The sequence below is a fragment of the Syngnathus leptorhynchus genome, chromosome 2 (genome assembly GCF_054491065.1).
Source record: "Syngnathus leptorhynchus isolate UIUO chromosome 2, UIUO_Slep, whole genome shotgun sequence".
NCBI lineage: Eukaryota > Metazoa > Chordata > Actinopteri > Syngnathiformes > Syngnathidae > Syngnathus > Syngnathus leptorhynchus.
The window spans coordinates 7,544,515-7,561,342 of NC_141196.1; the positions used below are offsets into that span (position 1 = coordinate 7,544,515).

Here is a 16,828-nt window from a genome sequence, read left to right on the forward strand (position 1 = left end):
TAGTCTTCGTCTTGTGTGCGTGACACAGTGAGACATTCTCATCAGACATGGCTCTCAGGATGGTGCAGTGCAGTTGTATAAAACTGCAAACTAGGCATACATTCTTTAGGAGTGGGGGTACATACTGGATTTGTTTTAATTTACCTTACGGGTCAGGACAATTTAGAACACGGATGGGCAACTTAAATGCTAGACGGGGGCAACAATTTTTCATCTCTGCTAATAATGGTTTCACATTGGACCAAAGACTTCCTAGTCAGATGTATGATAAACATTCTATTTTAAATACAGACTAAATGTAAATGAGATGCTCTTAATATATTGTAAGTTCCGATCATACTTTTTCAATGCATGTTTAAATGAGCCACTGTTCTAAGACGACAAACAGGGAAATAAACACATACTGCATGTTTTCGTTCCAGAGCAAAGGGCTCCTCTTATAAAATAAATTGAATTTGTTCAGTATTTTACTCAAAATTTTACTGCTTGTCCTACGTCATTCCAAATCTACAAAGGTTTCAGCAGCTCCATTCTGTGTGCGGCCGGCCGAACTTTATCTTGTGCAAAAGTTGATTTCGTTTACAGATCTCATGCGATTGTGCAGATGTACCTAATGAAGTGTCCAATGACAATACATTCCAAGGCAATGTTGCAAAGCCATCAAGTGCACCTCCTCTGGATATATGTAGATTAATGATTGTTGGATTGTGTTACACATCCACTAAAAATGTGACGGTAATTTTACATTTGATTTACACACTAACTTAAAAAAGAATTGATGTTTCCATTCTTCAAGTCAGTGACCATAATGCTTGCTGCCAACAAAGCTCTCCGTTGGATATTGACGAAAGCCAGGGTGGCTGATGTTGCGCTCACGTTACCTTCACCGGATTTACCAGCAAAAAGAGAATAAAGGCAACGACGTCGGCAGCGAGTGATAAATAATGACGCCGTTGACAGATTTATGTCAAAGCGTTCGAGGGGGAGCAAACTGACGATGACGACTGACAGAAGTGGAGGACATTTTTGCGTGGCTATTGAGGTCAGAGAGCAGCTCAATAGAAGCTTTTCTCATCTGTTTCTTCAGCATCCCAGACCACCTCCCACTCACAGACAATAAAACACATCACGAGGTCAAAGTTAGTTGTCGTCTTGAACAAAAGCCAAAGGGTATCAGAAGACATCCATTATTCTTTTAAGTATGAATTATTTACTGTTGATGGTAGATCCTTCTTATTGGTTTGCCAGTAAATGATGAGTAGTATGTTTTATTTCCATCGTACTTGATACTTACAGAGTTGCCACTTGTTTCGATTTTCTTCACTATGTCATATATTTTAGCCTATTTGGTTATGCAGTGCTGAATCCTAGAATTCCTTTTAAGTATTTTTTTTCATGGTTAACTGACACACTTCTGATTGAAAGTTCTCAAATACTTTTTTTACTTTGTTTTTAAAGATTTAAACCGTTTAAATGCCATCATGTTCTCATTAATTTATACATATATATATATATACATATACATATATATATATATATATATATATATATATACATATACACATACACATAAACACACACACACACACACACGCACATAAACACACACACACACGCACGCGCACACACACACACACGCACGCACGCACGCACGCACGCACGCACGCACGCACACACACACACACACACACACACACACACACACACACACACACACACACACACACACACACACACACACACACACACACACACACACACACACACACACACACACACACACAAATATATTTTTATGCTTTTTATGCTCGGATATAATCGTTATGTATTATGCCAGCTGGAAATGTGAGGAATAATAATATTGTAAAAAGTGATGTGTGTGTATATTGACACACCTACACTTGCAAGAAAAGGCTCAAGTTGGTACCTGAAGTGGTCTTCAAAGCCCGGCTGAAGGTGACACGTCCCTCCATTCAGGCAGGGGAAACTAACACAGGCATTAATGGCCGTTTCACAGTCTTGACCCTGAGAGAGACAAATAAAAAAAGAGGATATAATGACGGAAATGTGCTACGAGTGGGTTAAAAGTTTTTTCTTGTCTTCAGCAGGCCACTTTAATGACAGCTAACATCACTGCATCATCTCTTTCAATTCTCTTGTCATTACCTCCTATTCTTTTCTCACACGGATGGCTTTTCTGACAAGTTTTAATTACCATTGTCACAGTGCATACTCTAGGAACACTCATATGCACCCAAACCAAACCATTTTTCCCTCTTTGACTTTGACAAGGGCCTTTGTCCTTTTAAAAAGCAAAGTGGGTATGTGGCGTGCATTCATATACAAAGATCTGTAAAAATGAGAATGAGAGGGTAGTATAATCTCCTCAATGTTATTCTTTTGACAAATCAATTTCATCAGCACTTCAGAAAATGGATGGATGGATGGATGGATGGATGGATGGATGGATGGATGGACAGATGGACGGATGGATATATATTAGTGGTCCGCAACCCGACGCCCTGAATCTCACTGTGCTGTGCCCTCAGGAATGTTAGAAAAAAAATTCTCCTAAACCACCAGTTTCACTAATGGACAGGAATTCGTGAGACATGTCTATTATACCAGGACACAAAAAACAAACAAAAAAAGGGTTCAAGGTCCCATGCCTAAAATTCAACAGCAAGTCAGCCATTTTGGTTTGAGGCAACTCCTCCTTGGAAATTCTGCCACATGACAAAGTATCCGTAATCTACGTAACCTCCGCCCCCACCTACAAACGCAATGTTTGTAAATTCTTCTTTTTAGACGGAAAAACACTACTGTAAAGTCGTATTTTTTTGTTTCTCCTCTTTTTTTTAAAATATGATGTGGGCAACTATGCTTTTAGACTAATAATATGTAGACATATACTTTTAAAAAAAGACGAAATAATTTATCGCAAACTATCTTTGGACCCCTAACTACATGTCACAGACGCCCAGAGCCTAGTTTGAGAACTACTGTGATTCAACTTGAAAAAATCGGGATGCTAAGGCCAATTCATTGTATCCTTGCAGTTTTATTAATAATACATGAGATGAAACACATTTACACATACGCGCTCATCGGATATACATTTCCCCTCGTCAGTAGCAGATTTGCATGTCTTTGCAGTTACAAGACTCAAGAGAGTAAGCGCAGCCAGCCCCCCTTTTGTCTTTGGGTCGGTCAGAAGCTTCGCTGCAGTCATCATGTCTTTGCTGATGAACGGCTCTATACATTATGCATGCACAGACGGAGCTAAGTCGGATAATACTGCTAATACCACGAGCTTATGCGATGCAGTTATCCGTCAAGAATCCGGGCCTCGGTACACGTACGGCCAATTCTGTGAATCATATGATTCACCCAATGTCTCTATTTTCAGGTTAAAGTAGTTTTCTGTGGTATGACATTCGGGGGGAATTTGTTCTGAAACCAGTATATAGTGAACTCCCATCATTTTGTGGGTCCATAGTTACAAATTCAACTATTGATTTACTCATTTATTCATTCATACATTGTTATCTGTGGAACATTTCTTCAACTATTTGCAAAGAAATTCCCTTAGTCACATTGTTTGTGCTGTCTTTCAGGCTCTAAGCTGCCTTGTATGATTATTATTTAATTCCTAATGCCAATAGCTGCTCAAGTATTGTGTGCAGTTCATCTCACCTTAAATCCAAATGGACAGGTGCACTGGTAGGATCCAGATGGGTCGGACACACACGTGCCATTATTCTGGCAAGGCTCCGCCAGGCAGGGTGCACACTTTGACACAAGGGCGATATCCACCGGACCTGATTCAGAAAACAGACAAAATATGACTGATTTGGTCACAAATGAACAATTATTTGTCCTTGAGGTTAAAGGCAACTATGAGTGTATAATTCTTTTGGGATGTGAAGTATCGGCATTAACTCATTTAGTTCATTTTCTCGACCTTTTGGTAAGAAACTTGTATTTGTGGTCAAACCAACCCATGTTCTACTACTTATGACTAAAGAACAGAAAGATTTAAAAAAATCCTGATAAAAGAAGAATTTACTTTCACTCAAAACTAAGCGTTCATGTGCAGAGAACCTAAAAATAAAGAGACTTTTTACCTTTACACTGGAATTTGTTGAGCGGTGTAGTCAGCAGAAGCCTGTCAGCCATGTCAGGAGGTCCGGTACAGCGAGCAATACCTGTCAACAGTCACTGGGTTGCTTAACAACATATTCCACACAACAGCATTTTACACTGGTATGACTTTTTTCCTACCAGGCTCTTTGAATCCGGCCTTCACCCACTGGGAGAGCCAGCGTAGTTCGCAGTTGCAGTACAAGGGGTTGGCACCCAAAGCCCTGCGCACATTTCATAAAAATCAATATAACGTTCCAACAATCTGTTGGTATTCCCGACAATCTGTTGGTATTCCCGACACCTTCAGTGATGTACTTACAGGTGGGATAAAGCTGTAAGGTGGTTAAACGCGCCATCCGGAATAGTTGAGAGGTCGTTCCCGTGGAGGGTCCTGAGAAAAGAGTGCCCGCAAATATTCAACAATTTCTCTTGATTTGCAAATTTTGCAGCAACATATGAGACAGCAGTGTAGAGTTGTGGTATCCAACCAAGGATTCATAATCTAAATGTATGTGTAGATTAAGGTGATATAAAACTTTCATGCTTTTAAGATACCACATTGAAGTGTTAATGTTCATTGGAAAAACACTGAGTCACAGCCGTCATGTGAGGTAAATCACAGTGACTGCCAGACGGCCTTGTTCAGCATGATAAATTATTCAAATTATCTGCGGCACAAGACCACCATGCACGTCTACAATGGAACATGACTAAAATATTTATAGATAAAAAGAAAGTAAACAGAAAGCTTGTGTTCACAGAAATGAAGCCGCTGCTGGAATGGGATATAGCATTTGGATTTGCATATATATATATATATAAGTTGCTGCACACTTATGTCCGTTTGTTTCACTATCATGGCACTTAATTGTCTTTTTATTTATAAAATATATATATATATACATATACATATGTATACTCCTGTATGTATATCCTCTACAGGAGGATATATATATATATATATATATATATATATATATAAAGTGGAAATAAATGGACATTAAATTTGACACACCACAAATAAGCTGAAGCAACCCTGCCAAATGTGAATAATAACAAAAACTTTTTTAGGTATAAATTATGGTTACAATGAGTTTTGTTCTCTATTAAATTTGTGGTTTTTAGGAAAAATTTATTGCGGCCTTTGAATCCAAAAGACAACATCGACTGCCTGTAATCTCTCAAAGTATGTGCAATTGCAGTACATACGCAGCACTTTGTCTCTTCTGTACAAAAGTGTGTGTCGGCAAAAAGTTCACTAGTACATGTTTTTGTGTCAGTTACTAATAGCTACACCGGCCCAGTCCAGAGGGGTGCTGCGGGTAATAAGGGAGTGACGGTGATGACTGCCTGGCAACAGGTTGCTAAGCGGGGGCAGTCCCCAAGGCAACATGAACTAAAATGAAAGGAGGACAGAAGAGGAGGATGAAAACGGAAAACAATCTGTAAATGTCCGCCAGATGAGAGGTCAGAGCCACCAAAACACAAACAACAAAAATGCCCTTGCGGAAATGTATAAAACATTATATGATGTGACTCCCAACAAAAACTAGAGACCTGCAAAACAAGATTGCTTTTATTTATCCTAATAAAGCAAACTATGCTCCTGGACAAGTGTCATTGGGCATCTTACAACCGACATGTGAAAATGAACATAGTACTATTCATAGCAGCGTTGTTTAGACCCAAAAAAGGCTGCAGGGGCAAAGTGGTTAAAAGTATAATGTCTCTCTTGTGTAATAATCACAACTTAATGGCCCCAAAATGCCTGAAGATGGGTAAAATAATTGTAGCTGTGACACAAAGTTAATTTTATAAGTCACAAAGGAGGCTCGGGGAGTAAAAAGAATGAAAATCTGCAGTCAAAAGCCTTCGAGAGAGGTTTTGAGATTAACAGTTGATAAAACAATCAGAAATGAAATGATAAGACACAAACTTTTGGGACATTTCTACAGAACAAAGCCTGAAGGTCTTTCATGTTCATTAGACACAAAATCAGTTCTTTGGAAATCATGCACTGACTGTGAAAGCGGGTTGTAATGTTGACTGTTTGTGTAATTGATTTTTTACTTTTTTTTTTTCTGAAAAGAATTCAAACTCAATGCAAAACGTAGCAATTGATTCAAAATTAGTTGCGAACGGAGAGCACAGAGGCAAACATGGCAGTAAAAGGAAGGCGCGGTGTGCATTTGGGTCGTGAGACAGAGGGTGGACAAGCTGATGGATGAGAGAGAGAAACACACACTGAAGGTCCATTCATCAAGCCCAACACTGGGTGGGCGGTGAGAAGGCAAGAGAGGACGGAGGGAAGGATGGATGGATGAACGGATGACGGCGGGACGCATCGGGAATCGAGCGGCCGCCTCATGCAGATGATGAGAGCTCATCACTTTTATCTCTTCGGGTAGCCCGGCGCAACAAACGAGCCGGCGGCTGCGACATACTTTGCGCATGGCACAGCGCCAAGGGGGCTGATTAAATTTTGATTTAGCTCCGAAGAGCACTGCGACACACGTGAGGGCCGAGCTTGTGACTCACAGCAGGCGGAGCGACTTGAGACCGTGGAAGGCGTGGACCGGGATGCAGCGAATCTGGTTGTAGCTGAGGATACTGGTGAAGAGAGAAGGTCACAGATGTTAGTTCAAAGTATTGAGATCGTGCCGTTATGCCAGTCAATGTGACTTAAAACAGAGCTGACTAGATGTTTGAAGTCTTTAGCAAACAAAGCTTTGCAATTTTACACTGGCAGTGGCTACAATTAACATATAATGAACATGGCCAACTATTTTTGGTACATGTGTCAGATATTTGTGGCATGGGGCAGTGTGAAACTGGTTTGATTCCACTTTGCTCGGTTCATTCATGCAAACTTTCCAGAAGGAGCTCGTCACGTTGCTTCCAAAAATGGCCGCTTCAAATGAAGAAGGCCAAATTTCTGTCGAATTTCGTTTATGGGTCCTTGACATATTTTAACGAACCCTGTTACAATCGACATGTTCATCCATTTTGTGTCGATTGGTAAAACCACTTCTATGGGCCAGTTTGTGGCTTTTAAGTGTAAAATGTAAAAGGACCACTCACCCAAATCATATTTTAGTAATAATGATTAAAAAAAAGGCAATGGCACTTCAGGAGTAGAAAATCCTGGCTTATTTTCAGGGTTATTCGGAAAAGCTTTTCCAGAAAATGAATTTTTATCTGTAATTACATGCCTGAAGGCCGAACGTCCTGACGTAAATCGCTTCTGGGCTAAAATACGAGCTTTTAATGACGCGTTTCAGCCATTTATGTGTGCCATTTTCTACATATGTTTTGCTTGCAGAGGTTTGCTCATGCATTGCGTCCACCTTCAACCCATACGTTTCGCCAAATTGTCAGTTTAATTCTTGTGAGAACGGAAGAGACGCGGTGGGCTATCGCTTTCCCCGCAGTGCAGTAAAGACACCCATAAGCCGTGCACTTAAATCACAGTCTGTTCCGTTGATGTTTTTCTGGGGGCTAACTGATGTAGTTGTTTGCACTGGATGACTCCCTGGCGTAAAAAAAGCGTGACTGCACAAAATAGGGAACATTTCAATGCTTGGAAACACTTAAAAGCTGGGTGTGAATAATCCTGAATGTGAGTTTAGAAATTGAAAATAATTACAGCAACTAATGGGGATGTTGTGATTGGTGTCAATAAATTAAATTGAAGTGATACACCTTTCACTGAGATTTTTGTGTGTTGGAAGGAGCTAGGTTTAGCCTGGGTTGTTAGTAGTTTTTGCTCTACTGAGCAGCTATTAAAAATAGCATATTTTCAAATTGATTACCCTCTTTAACCCATTCAAAACGGGAGTGCACTAAAGCGTTTCAACCACTAGGGAACGTTGTTACGTATTTCTATCTTTTAATATCGGAAAGGCGGATGCGTCATTTTGTTTTCCTTACTTCTCGATCTCGCAGCCGATGAAATGCATCAGAATTAACACGTGATGGCACGTTGGCTCGTAGAAATTTCTGGGAATTCTTTTTCCGAGCATGGTAGGTATTTTAAAATAAAAATACGACCTTGAGGGTTTTGAAGCAGGGGAACCCGCCGATGGGCTTTTGTGGCTAAAAAATAGTTTTTGGAAGATGATGATTTTCAAGTCAGAACTGAGGGCTAATTTTAATCGAGGCTGTTTCAGGGGATAAAGGTAGAATAAAAAAAAAAAACATGTGAAACAAGCAAGTGTAAACTCTCAAATGTTTTTGGAATCATGTATCTGCTACAGAGGCCGAGATATTAATTATTTAGTGTGCATTGACAATATTGTTGAACTTCCAGTAAAACTTCAGGTTTTTCAGAGTGCTTCTAAAAATCACCCTTAGAATGTTTTACCAGGCGCTTTAGGCCATAATGTGTTAAACCATTATTTTAAAGGTTATATTGTTAGATTTGTTTACAAATCACATAAATATTTTTTGGGAATGAATATGAGTGGAACAAACATGTGGTGTCGCTTCCCAATACACAGATTTACATTGTGGAGCAAACTGTGACAATTAAATGCTCTGCCCAAATATGTACAACCATACGGACCCAACATTATGGAACCGACACATGTCAGCTTTTTAACTGTGAACAGAGCTTAAACCGCAGAAACATATGCAGGCAATCCGATCGCCTCACTGAGTGCACTGCCGTGGTAATAACTTACAGCGTGGCCAGTTGAGTCATGTTGCTGAAGGTGTACGCCGACACTGTGCTGATGCTGTTGTTGCTCAGGTCTCTGTAGAGGCAACACACACGCTTAATACACACACGAGGATTTAGCCGTTGGGAGCCAGCAATGACGGCTACGTACACCAGTAATAGATGCTTCAGGGCCGCCAGCTCCTTGGGTACAGAAGTCAGCATATTACCCTCCAGATAACTGCAAGGGATATGTTATATACATTTGTATTAAACAAATAATAATAATAATCCTGACAGGAAAATGCCCCGCTAAATAAAGTTGATTTTTTTAGCACCTAAACAGGGTACAGTATGCAGAAGCCATGCCTGATAGTATCTTAGTATTGTTCTTGCTGCTATTTTGGATAGTGCTGGCGTCGCTACGTCGGTCATCTGGAGGCAGTATAGTTCGACAGTCAGGCAGATCATCTTCCCCCATCTCTAATTTCCTCAAGATTGTGCAATATTTTTGGAGAGGTTAAAGAATATATGCATGGAAATACGAGTTATAAGCTCTATTAGTATTCAAATCGCCATTGCTTCTGTTACTATGCCAACCGTTAGCACGTCAATGTTGCTTCAATTATGTTAGAATTAAGTTTGTCTGAAATACACACAGTATAATTATGAAATGTGAATGGCATTTAAAAAACTTTTTTCGATGAACTTTTTAGAAGTAATTGCCTAACTGCTACTCATTTTATCAGCTGACAAAGCAAAAACTGACGTAGAGACTTGTAAGCGAGGTCACGTGTAGGCTATATTTGAAAAGGAAAGATAAGGTCAAAAAGACAATTCAGGTTTTGGATGTTTGGCTTGTGCAGCAATGATACAAAAACTACATTTAAGCACACTTCAGCAGAGTTTTTAAATCGACACGCATATAATCTCGCAACATGTCACACACACCGAGCAGAAGCTTTATGACACACTGGTCCTGCTCTCTTTCTCTCGGGTCAAAAATAGGTCGAGTGGACACTATGATGGAGTGTCTTCTTGGGTCTGATCAATACCTAATCACTGTTATTGACCCCGAGCAGCGGGAGTCATTCCAGAGCTAGGGGAGTGGTGACAATGTGCGCGGGCATGTCGTGGTTCACCTTGAGTATGAGGGATTTTTCTCGCCATTAAAAGAAAAACAAAAAAATCTTTCGTACCATTTCCTCAAGAAACCAACATTGTTGCTCTTTTACACCAATATTGCAGCTCTTAGTTAAAAGTGGAAAATAAAGAAATGGAATGAAGTAAGCTAGGATGGAAAATGTGAGCAGAATTTGCAGTGATTTGACAAATCCTTTATAAATAAAACAGTCATTGGCATTGCAAACCAGTAAATGTTTAGAAAGTCATTCCAAAACGTGGACGACAGGTTTGGACATCCAGCTTTCTGTAACGCCCGTTCCCCTTTCCATGCGGACAGAAAGTGCAATCCACGCAATTGACATCAACACAAAACCATTTCAACATTTTGGCCCTCGTATGTTGATCATGACTTGTCTGTGTCTGCTAACCATTATTTTCACATACAAAAGTACTCTCAATTACATTTTAAGTGAAAATAATTGCCTTGCTAATGATAAACAGAGAATTTATTTTATCAGCCACGAATATGGTTTGGCGCCCCTTTAATCAGTGGAGGTCAGTCCTTCTTGAGAAGAATTTGGTTTACCCGTCTCAGACATTTTATAATGAGTTACATTAAAAGTTACATCGCCTTGCATTGTGTATATGGTTGGTTCCTAAATATTTGATTATCTACAATCGGTATCAGTGTGTGTTTGTTTGCCAGGAGGGAGTGCACCTGACTCACAGTTCTGTGGCGTCCTTGGGAATGCCCTTGGGCAGCGAGCGCAGCCCTCTGTTGCTGCATCGCACCACGCTGTCTGAGCATGTGCAGACATCGGGGCAGCCAGATGCAGGAAGACAGCCGTTATCCTCGACACCTGAAAGACGAAGCGGGGGAGGGGTTGATCGGAGAGCAAAAGAGACGTAGCGGAATTAAAACCAAACCGAGATAAGAAACATCCCAGTTGTATTTATGTGTGATTGATTGTATTTTAAGCTAACGTGTGGTGTTTTTTTTTTTTCCCAATAACAATGTCCATGCAATTTTGGAGTTTGGTGCATTGCTCAGCAGGACCCCCCCTGATATATATATATATATATATATCACGTGTTGTTTTACATATACATATATACGTATATACATACTATATATGATATATAATTATATCGGATACATCTTTCTGGTAAATTTATTATCTGCTTGACTACATATTTATCAGCAAGGTCAGAAGAGTCGGAGGAAAAAACATTTTTTTTTTTACTTGCTTTAGTACTGACTGTGTCAGGCTGTTTAAGGCTTTGACCATGCCAATTTAGTTACAGAGGAAGAGAAGTTCAAGACATTTTTGTTTTCTTTGTTACTACACGCCTGTTTTGTTTCATCTAAAGGCCTCTGGATACTCTATTCAGGGATACTCCAGAACGGGAACTCCATTAAACAACACAAAGAGCGGATTTAGAGATATTTGAGCTCTGTGATTTCTTCTTGGTTGAATTACAGCGAAGGCCATTATTTGCAAGGACAGAGTTGTCCTGGTAGTTAATCTGAGTGTATTTGTATTGTTTTTCCCTCTGGTTTTGTTATGTGTTAGGTGCTTTTCTTTTTTTTTTTTCTTCACATTTCTGCAACAAATTAATCCTACACGGTGGAATCAATAATCTTATTTTATCTCAGATAAACTGAATCTGATAAGATCGCCCAACACTTACGGGCTGTGTGACAAAGACCCCCTACACACATGCACAGACAAATAAAATCACTTCAGATGCATGCACGTTAGCACAGATGTAGTAACACATGAAAATCCAAGCAAAGCATGCTTACATACACACGGTCGCAACCAAAAACACATGGCGGGCTGTACGGGAGTCCAACACTCAAGAGTTAGGAAGGATCGAAGCCCAGAGCATTGTTCTTGGCTGAGAAAGGCTTCCATTTGCTCGTATGACACACACACTCACATAATCACACATTTGCTAACGTCGCGCTGCTGGTTGCATTATGACAACACTTGAACTGTGCTTTGAATAGAGTTAAAACCGTAATGAAGGATAATGAGGAGGCCACTGTGCCAATAATAACGCAACTTGAGGTTCTGTGTGTGTGTGTGTGTGTGCTGGGTAAAGAGACACTTGAAATGAGTTTATATTTAGTGGTCATGCTTTTTGTGCATTGTGATGTTACTGCAAGTCATAAATTTTGCAGTATTTAGTGAAATTCAAGCAGCACAAATTTCACATTGTTTGGACAGAAACTGACTGTTGGCTTAGAAACGAAGTAATTAAGGCATTTACAGAGATTAAGGATCCAATAGTCCAAACAGTTATGTAATTTACTCAGATAATGTTTAGATTCAAGGAGTGCTTCACCCCATTTAAAGGTTGAGGAAGCAGTTGGTGTTCCTTGTGAATAGCCATCACATGTGGGTAAATTCCCAGTGATGTGCAGGGATATAACTTTCTTTCACATCTCTTTGTAGCCATCGGCTAGTATCAATCTGACAATATTACGTTTTCGCAGTATCAATACATTAACAGCTCCATGAATGAATATTTTCTTTGTGTGTATTTTAGCAAGAATAAAAATTAACTCAAATTCTCAGAACAAAATCAAAATAGTAGTAGTTTAAAACTACAAGTACCTATTTGGAAGAAAACGTTGAGCTTCTTCTCTGCTCTTTACCACTTTAGTAACGTTTACGAATTGCGGACATGCTATCTCTCATAATTTGTTCATTTTAAGACAGCGTTAATATTATGGCAAAGAGTGATGTGTGGCGGACTTATAAATAAATAAGAGAGGAGCAAGAATATGAGCCTACCTACGCACAGGTTAGCACATCTGCCTCACAGTGCAGAGGTCGCAGGTTCGAGTCCAGCTCCGGTGGAGTTTGCATGCTCTCCCCATGCCAGCGTGGGGTTTCCACGCTGATTTCCTCCCACATTCCACATACATGCATGGTAGGCCAATTGAGCGTTTCAAATTGCCCGTAGATGTGAGTGTGGATTGTTATTCATCTTTGTGTGCCACGAGATTGGCTGGCAACCAGTTCTGGGTGTCCCCGGTTCCAACGTGTCCGCCATCCTCGTGAGAATCGGTTCAGATAACTGATGGGTACTTTTAAACTTGTAAACGAATGGACCGTGCATAATCCGGAGTCAAGCCAGCAACCTTTTGGATGCTGGGCACTCACTCTCCACACTCAATAATACAAGCCACGAAAGTAACAGCACTCCTCAGGTCGGATTTGCACATTAAATCCACCCAATGATGAAAATAGTGTTTGAACGTGCAATAAACCACTGCAAGAGCCTTTACATGACTTCACGTAGTCAAATTGTACACCAACTTTTCACCAAAGCCAAACCAGCTAACGACTTTCCAAGCTGATCTTTAATAAAAGCTTGCAACACAGGAAATTATCACCAAGTAAATAGGATGACGAGGAAGGCAGCGGCGTAGCGTCAAACTTGGCCACCGAAACGAGCAGCCCCGGTGGCGATGGGACGGCATTGTCGCGGTAACGGCAGCGTCAGAGCGGGAACCACAAAATGATGTCATGATGTCATTAGAGGCTGCCGGCCAGCGGTTAGTGATCACGCTGGCCTCACTATAACCTGCAGAGGATGTGGGACGTGCGAATGGGCCGCCGTATTTCCAAAATAACAACGCGACTGAGAGGACTGCATGAGACGCAGGACGTGCGCATCTGGACGCTTGGTTAAACGATGACGTATTGAGCACTGAATCGGTGCCCAGTTTGTTCAAGTTGAGACTCACTGGCACAACATGACAAAATGTGAACAATTACACCCTGATCATTTCAATTCTTTTTCCTCTCATGAGAATTCAATCTTTTTTCTGAATTCTGACCTCAAAATGTTCCAGCGTAAAGACAACAGTGACAACTGTGATATGGTATTTGTTTTGTTTGTGGATTAGTCATTTGACCGCCAGCACTTGTGGCAACTAACTTGACTTCTTGTGTGGCAGTTTTAACAATTTAAAAAAAAAAAAAAAAAAAAAAAAAGTGTTTAAAAAAAAAAAAAAAAAACAACAACCCAGAAAGATTGTTACAAATTTCATATATCAACATATTAAGGCCGTAATCAATACATGTAGATGTACTGATTGTCTTTAATATTTTACTGTGTCTGTTGCCGCTAACGATGTTTTAAATCATATTACTTCATCTACACTTTGTTCCATTAGGCTGACTTTGAGTGACGTTGCAATCTATTTTTCCAAGTGGTAGGTTGGAAAATGTCAAATCCTCGTGTACCATTCCACTACTTTATTTGTTTTAATTTATCCATAGCTACGACCGCTCAAACGTCCTTGCAAGATGTGGAAGAGCACGACCTCAGATGAACCGTGAGACAGCTTGAAATGCATCAATCAATAGTGATGATTGTTTTATGGACACTCATTAATTGATAAGCCTAAGGAGGTCCCTGCCCCCTGTTTACAACCAGCAAACGGACTTATAAATGAGGAAGAGATTACAAGATTCAGCACCTAAGCTGAACAAGCCGGCTAACATGGCAAAGATTCTGGTGGATCTGAATTTGTACAATTCGTATAGAGTTGTGGTAAAGGGTTGAGGATTCCGTTCTTATGTATGTCTCAGAGCTAACGTGTGGCCTCACCATCACATGTGAAGTCGGGGTTGGCCACGTCCTGGATGGGGATCTCTTTGAGGAAGGCGGGCCTCTGACAGCGAGGGTTTCCACTCACCACTCTGGTCTTCTTCAACCACTGACCCAGCCAGGCCAAGTGACAGTCGCACACGTAAGGGTTGGACAGGAGGTTACTGCAAAAACACACGCCAACGGAACAAAATTAGCACATGGGAGGTCATGCTGTGTTCCTATGATGAAGGACCATGAAGCATTAACTAGAAATATTTTGCGCTCGTACCCACAAAAGTCGAGTCAAGGCAACAGGACCTTTTGTCAGTTTTGATTTCAAAAGAAATCTTTGGTGCACCGACCGGACACGACACAGACTAACAGAAGGGACACCACAAGCAAGCAAGCGAGAGAAAGCGTTTCTTAGTTGCTATGAACAGCTGAATTTCAATGTTGACTTTACAACACTGCAAACTACTTAGGCACCAAGGCACATTTAGTCGTAAACACAAATTCATTTAGATGGAAGTGTATGGTGGTGTTGGTGGGGAAGGGGGAAGGGGGGCAAAGAGGGAATAAAAGAGGCCTGGAGAAAAAGGTTATCGTTCATTTTCTATTCATTTTGTGAACTAAATAATATACAGAGAAGCAGAGATAAGCAGACCAGGCAAACCAAACAGCAAAAGAAGCAAAAGAAAAGAAGGTTATCATATTCATCATATTCATTTTGATGAGTTCTCATAGTGTTTTGTTGCCTTTCCGACAGCTCATGTGATATTTACGGTAAGGCATATTAAACCTGAGGGAGGGAGAACAACGGGTTTGACAGCTGGCATCTCCTGAGACAAAAGTTCATCTTGAAAAATGAATGATGGGTCAGCTCAACTGTTTCGCACTGGCTCAGTTTGTGCTGCCGCTTCGGGGAAATTTGTTACCATGGCTACAGTAATACAGTAAACAAGCCACTGGGTTATATATTAATATTGTATATTTTAAGGCAAACACACCAGAAGAAGCAGCACAATGCCTAATGGGTTGAAGCAAATCTAATTATTTCAATATTGGATGTTTTAATTAAGTATATTATAAAATGCAATTTTCCTTATTAAAAAAAAAAATTCTTTTCAAATTTTATGGGCCTGAAAGGGATCAATCGCATTTCCATTTATTTGAAAAGCTGTTTTCAACAGACTTTTAAATTCCGGCTACGACAATTCAGCACTACGCGTAATACTGCATTATGTACCGCAATGCTAAAGTTGCTGCTAGATCTTAGGAGGGCCACTGATTTCTTCATTTCCTCACACTGAATTGACTACCATGTGTGACGCCCCGATCTCAGCAAAATCACTTCCTTCCCCTTTTTGACGTGTTAATCTTTTAATTAAAATGACACACTCTACTGGGAAACAAAGCGTTAAAGGGGTGTGTGGGTTGGTGGCAAAGAAGCTTCAAAATAATAACAGACGCAGATAAGGAAATGATAAGGAAATGAGCAAACAGGCCTTCCACAACAATCGCCCTCAATTCTTTCATGGCACACAATGCGTGCCAATTAAATATGAATGTCAAGTTTGATGTATTGCTATGCACAAAATTCTTCTTCTGTTGCAGCCATTCTCCAGAAACTTGTACGTTGCAGCTCAGGTTTATGCAGCAATGGGTATTTGTCCAACCTCCCTGTCAAAACTTGAGTCCAAAATGGAATGAGGTAGAACCTTGAATTGAAATTGACAGCTATATGAGCTTCTGTTGTTTTGAGGGCAAGACTTTTATCGTGTGGTATGTGTTCACAGTAAGAAATAAAGATCAACTAGTGAGCTTTTACTGCGCTGATGTTATTTACAACCTTCACGTGTACAGTAGGTGGTCAGAAAATGGAAGACAAGAAGTAATGGCATCCTATTCGCTCCCTCATAATCGCAACGGGGAACATGGCTCGCCTTGAGATACAATTACATGAAAATAGTTCAGGAAATAAATGTCCATACATTTTAAGTTCTTGCTAAAATGACAGTGTCAATAATCTCAGTTTACTTGGACCTACAAAATAGACAATGGTGACAAAGCGCTACAATCATGCACACCAAATGATTGAACGTCTGGGAAAAAAAAACAATAAGACATTTTTCCAATCATAAAACAGTTTGAAGGTGTCTTAATAAGAAACGCTGACAGCTCATTGATTGCCAACATTTTTATTTTATTTGCCAAAAAACATCTAATGTTATTATCTAATATTTGATCACCTGTCTATATCGGGGATGTGTAGTGACATAAAGAGCA

General features: G+C 40.2%; 1 protein-coding gene across 3 annotated transcripts in view; it reads right to left on the bottom strand.

Annotated features, from left to right (window-relative positions):
• The window catches only part of slit3 (slit homolog 3 (Drosophila)), a 168,571-nt gene that overhangs the window by 21,564 nt on the left and 130,179 nt on the right, over positions 1-16,828 (bottom strand). For all 3 annotated transcript variants that reach the window (XM_085906615.1, XM_085906614.1, XM_085906613.1), the window contains 10 exons: positions 14,561-14,724; positions 10,656-10,788; positions 8,976-9,044; positions 8,829-8,900; positions 6,685-6,756; positions 4,466-4,537; positions 4,285-4,367; positions 4,128-4,208; positions 3,697-3,821; positions 1,928-2,025 (listed from right to left, as the gene is read on the bottom strand). In XM_085906615.1, coding sequence (XP_085762741.1) covers positions 1,928-2,025; positions 3,697-3,821; positions 4,128-4,208; positions 4,285-4,367; positions 4,466-4,537; positions 6,685-6,756; positions 8,829-8,900; positions 8,976-9,044; positions 10,656-10,788; positions 14,561-14,724 — 969 coding nt within the window. The remainder of the gene's footprint in view (positions 1-1,927; positions 2,026-3,696; positions 3,822-4,127; positions 4,209-4,284; positions 4,368-4,465; positions 4,538-6,684; positions 6,757-8,828; positions 8,901-8,975; positions 9,045-10,655; positions 10,789-14,560; positions 14,725-16,828) is intronic.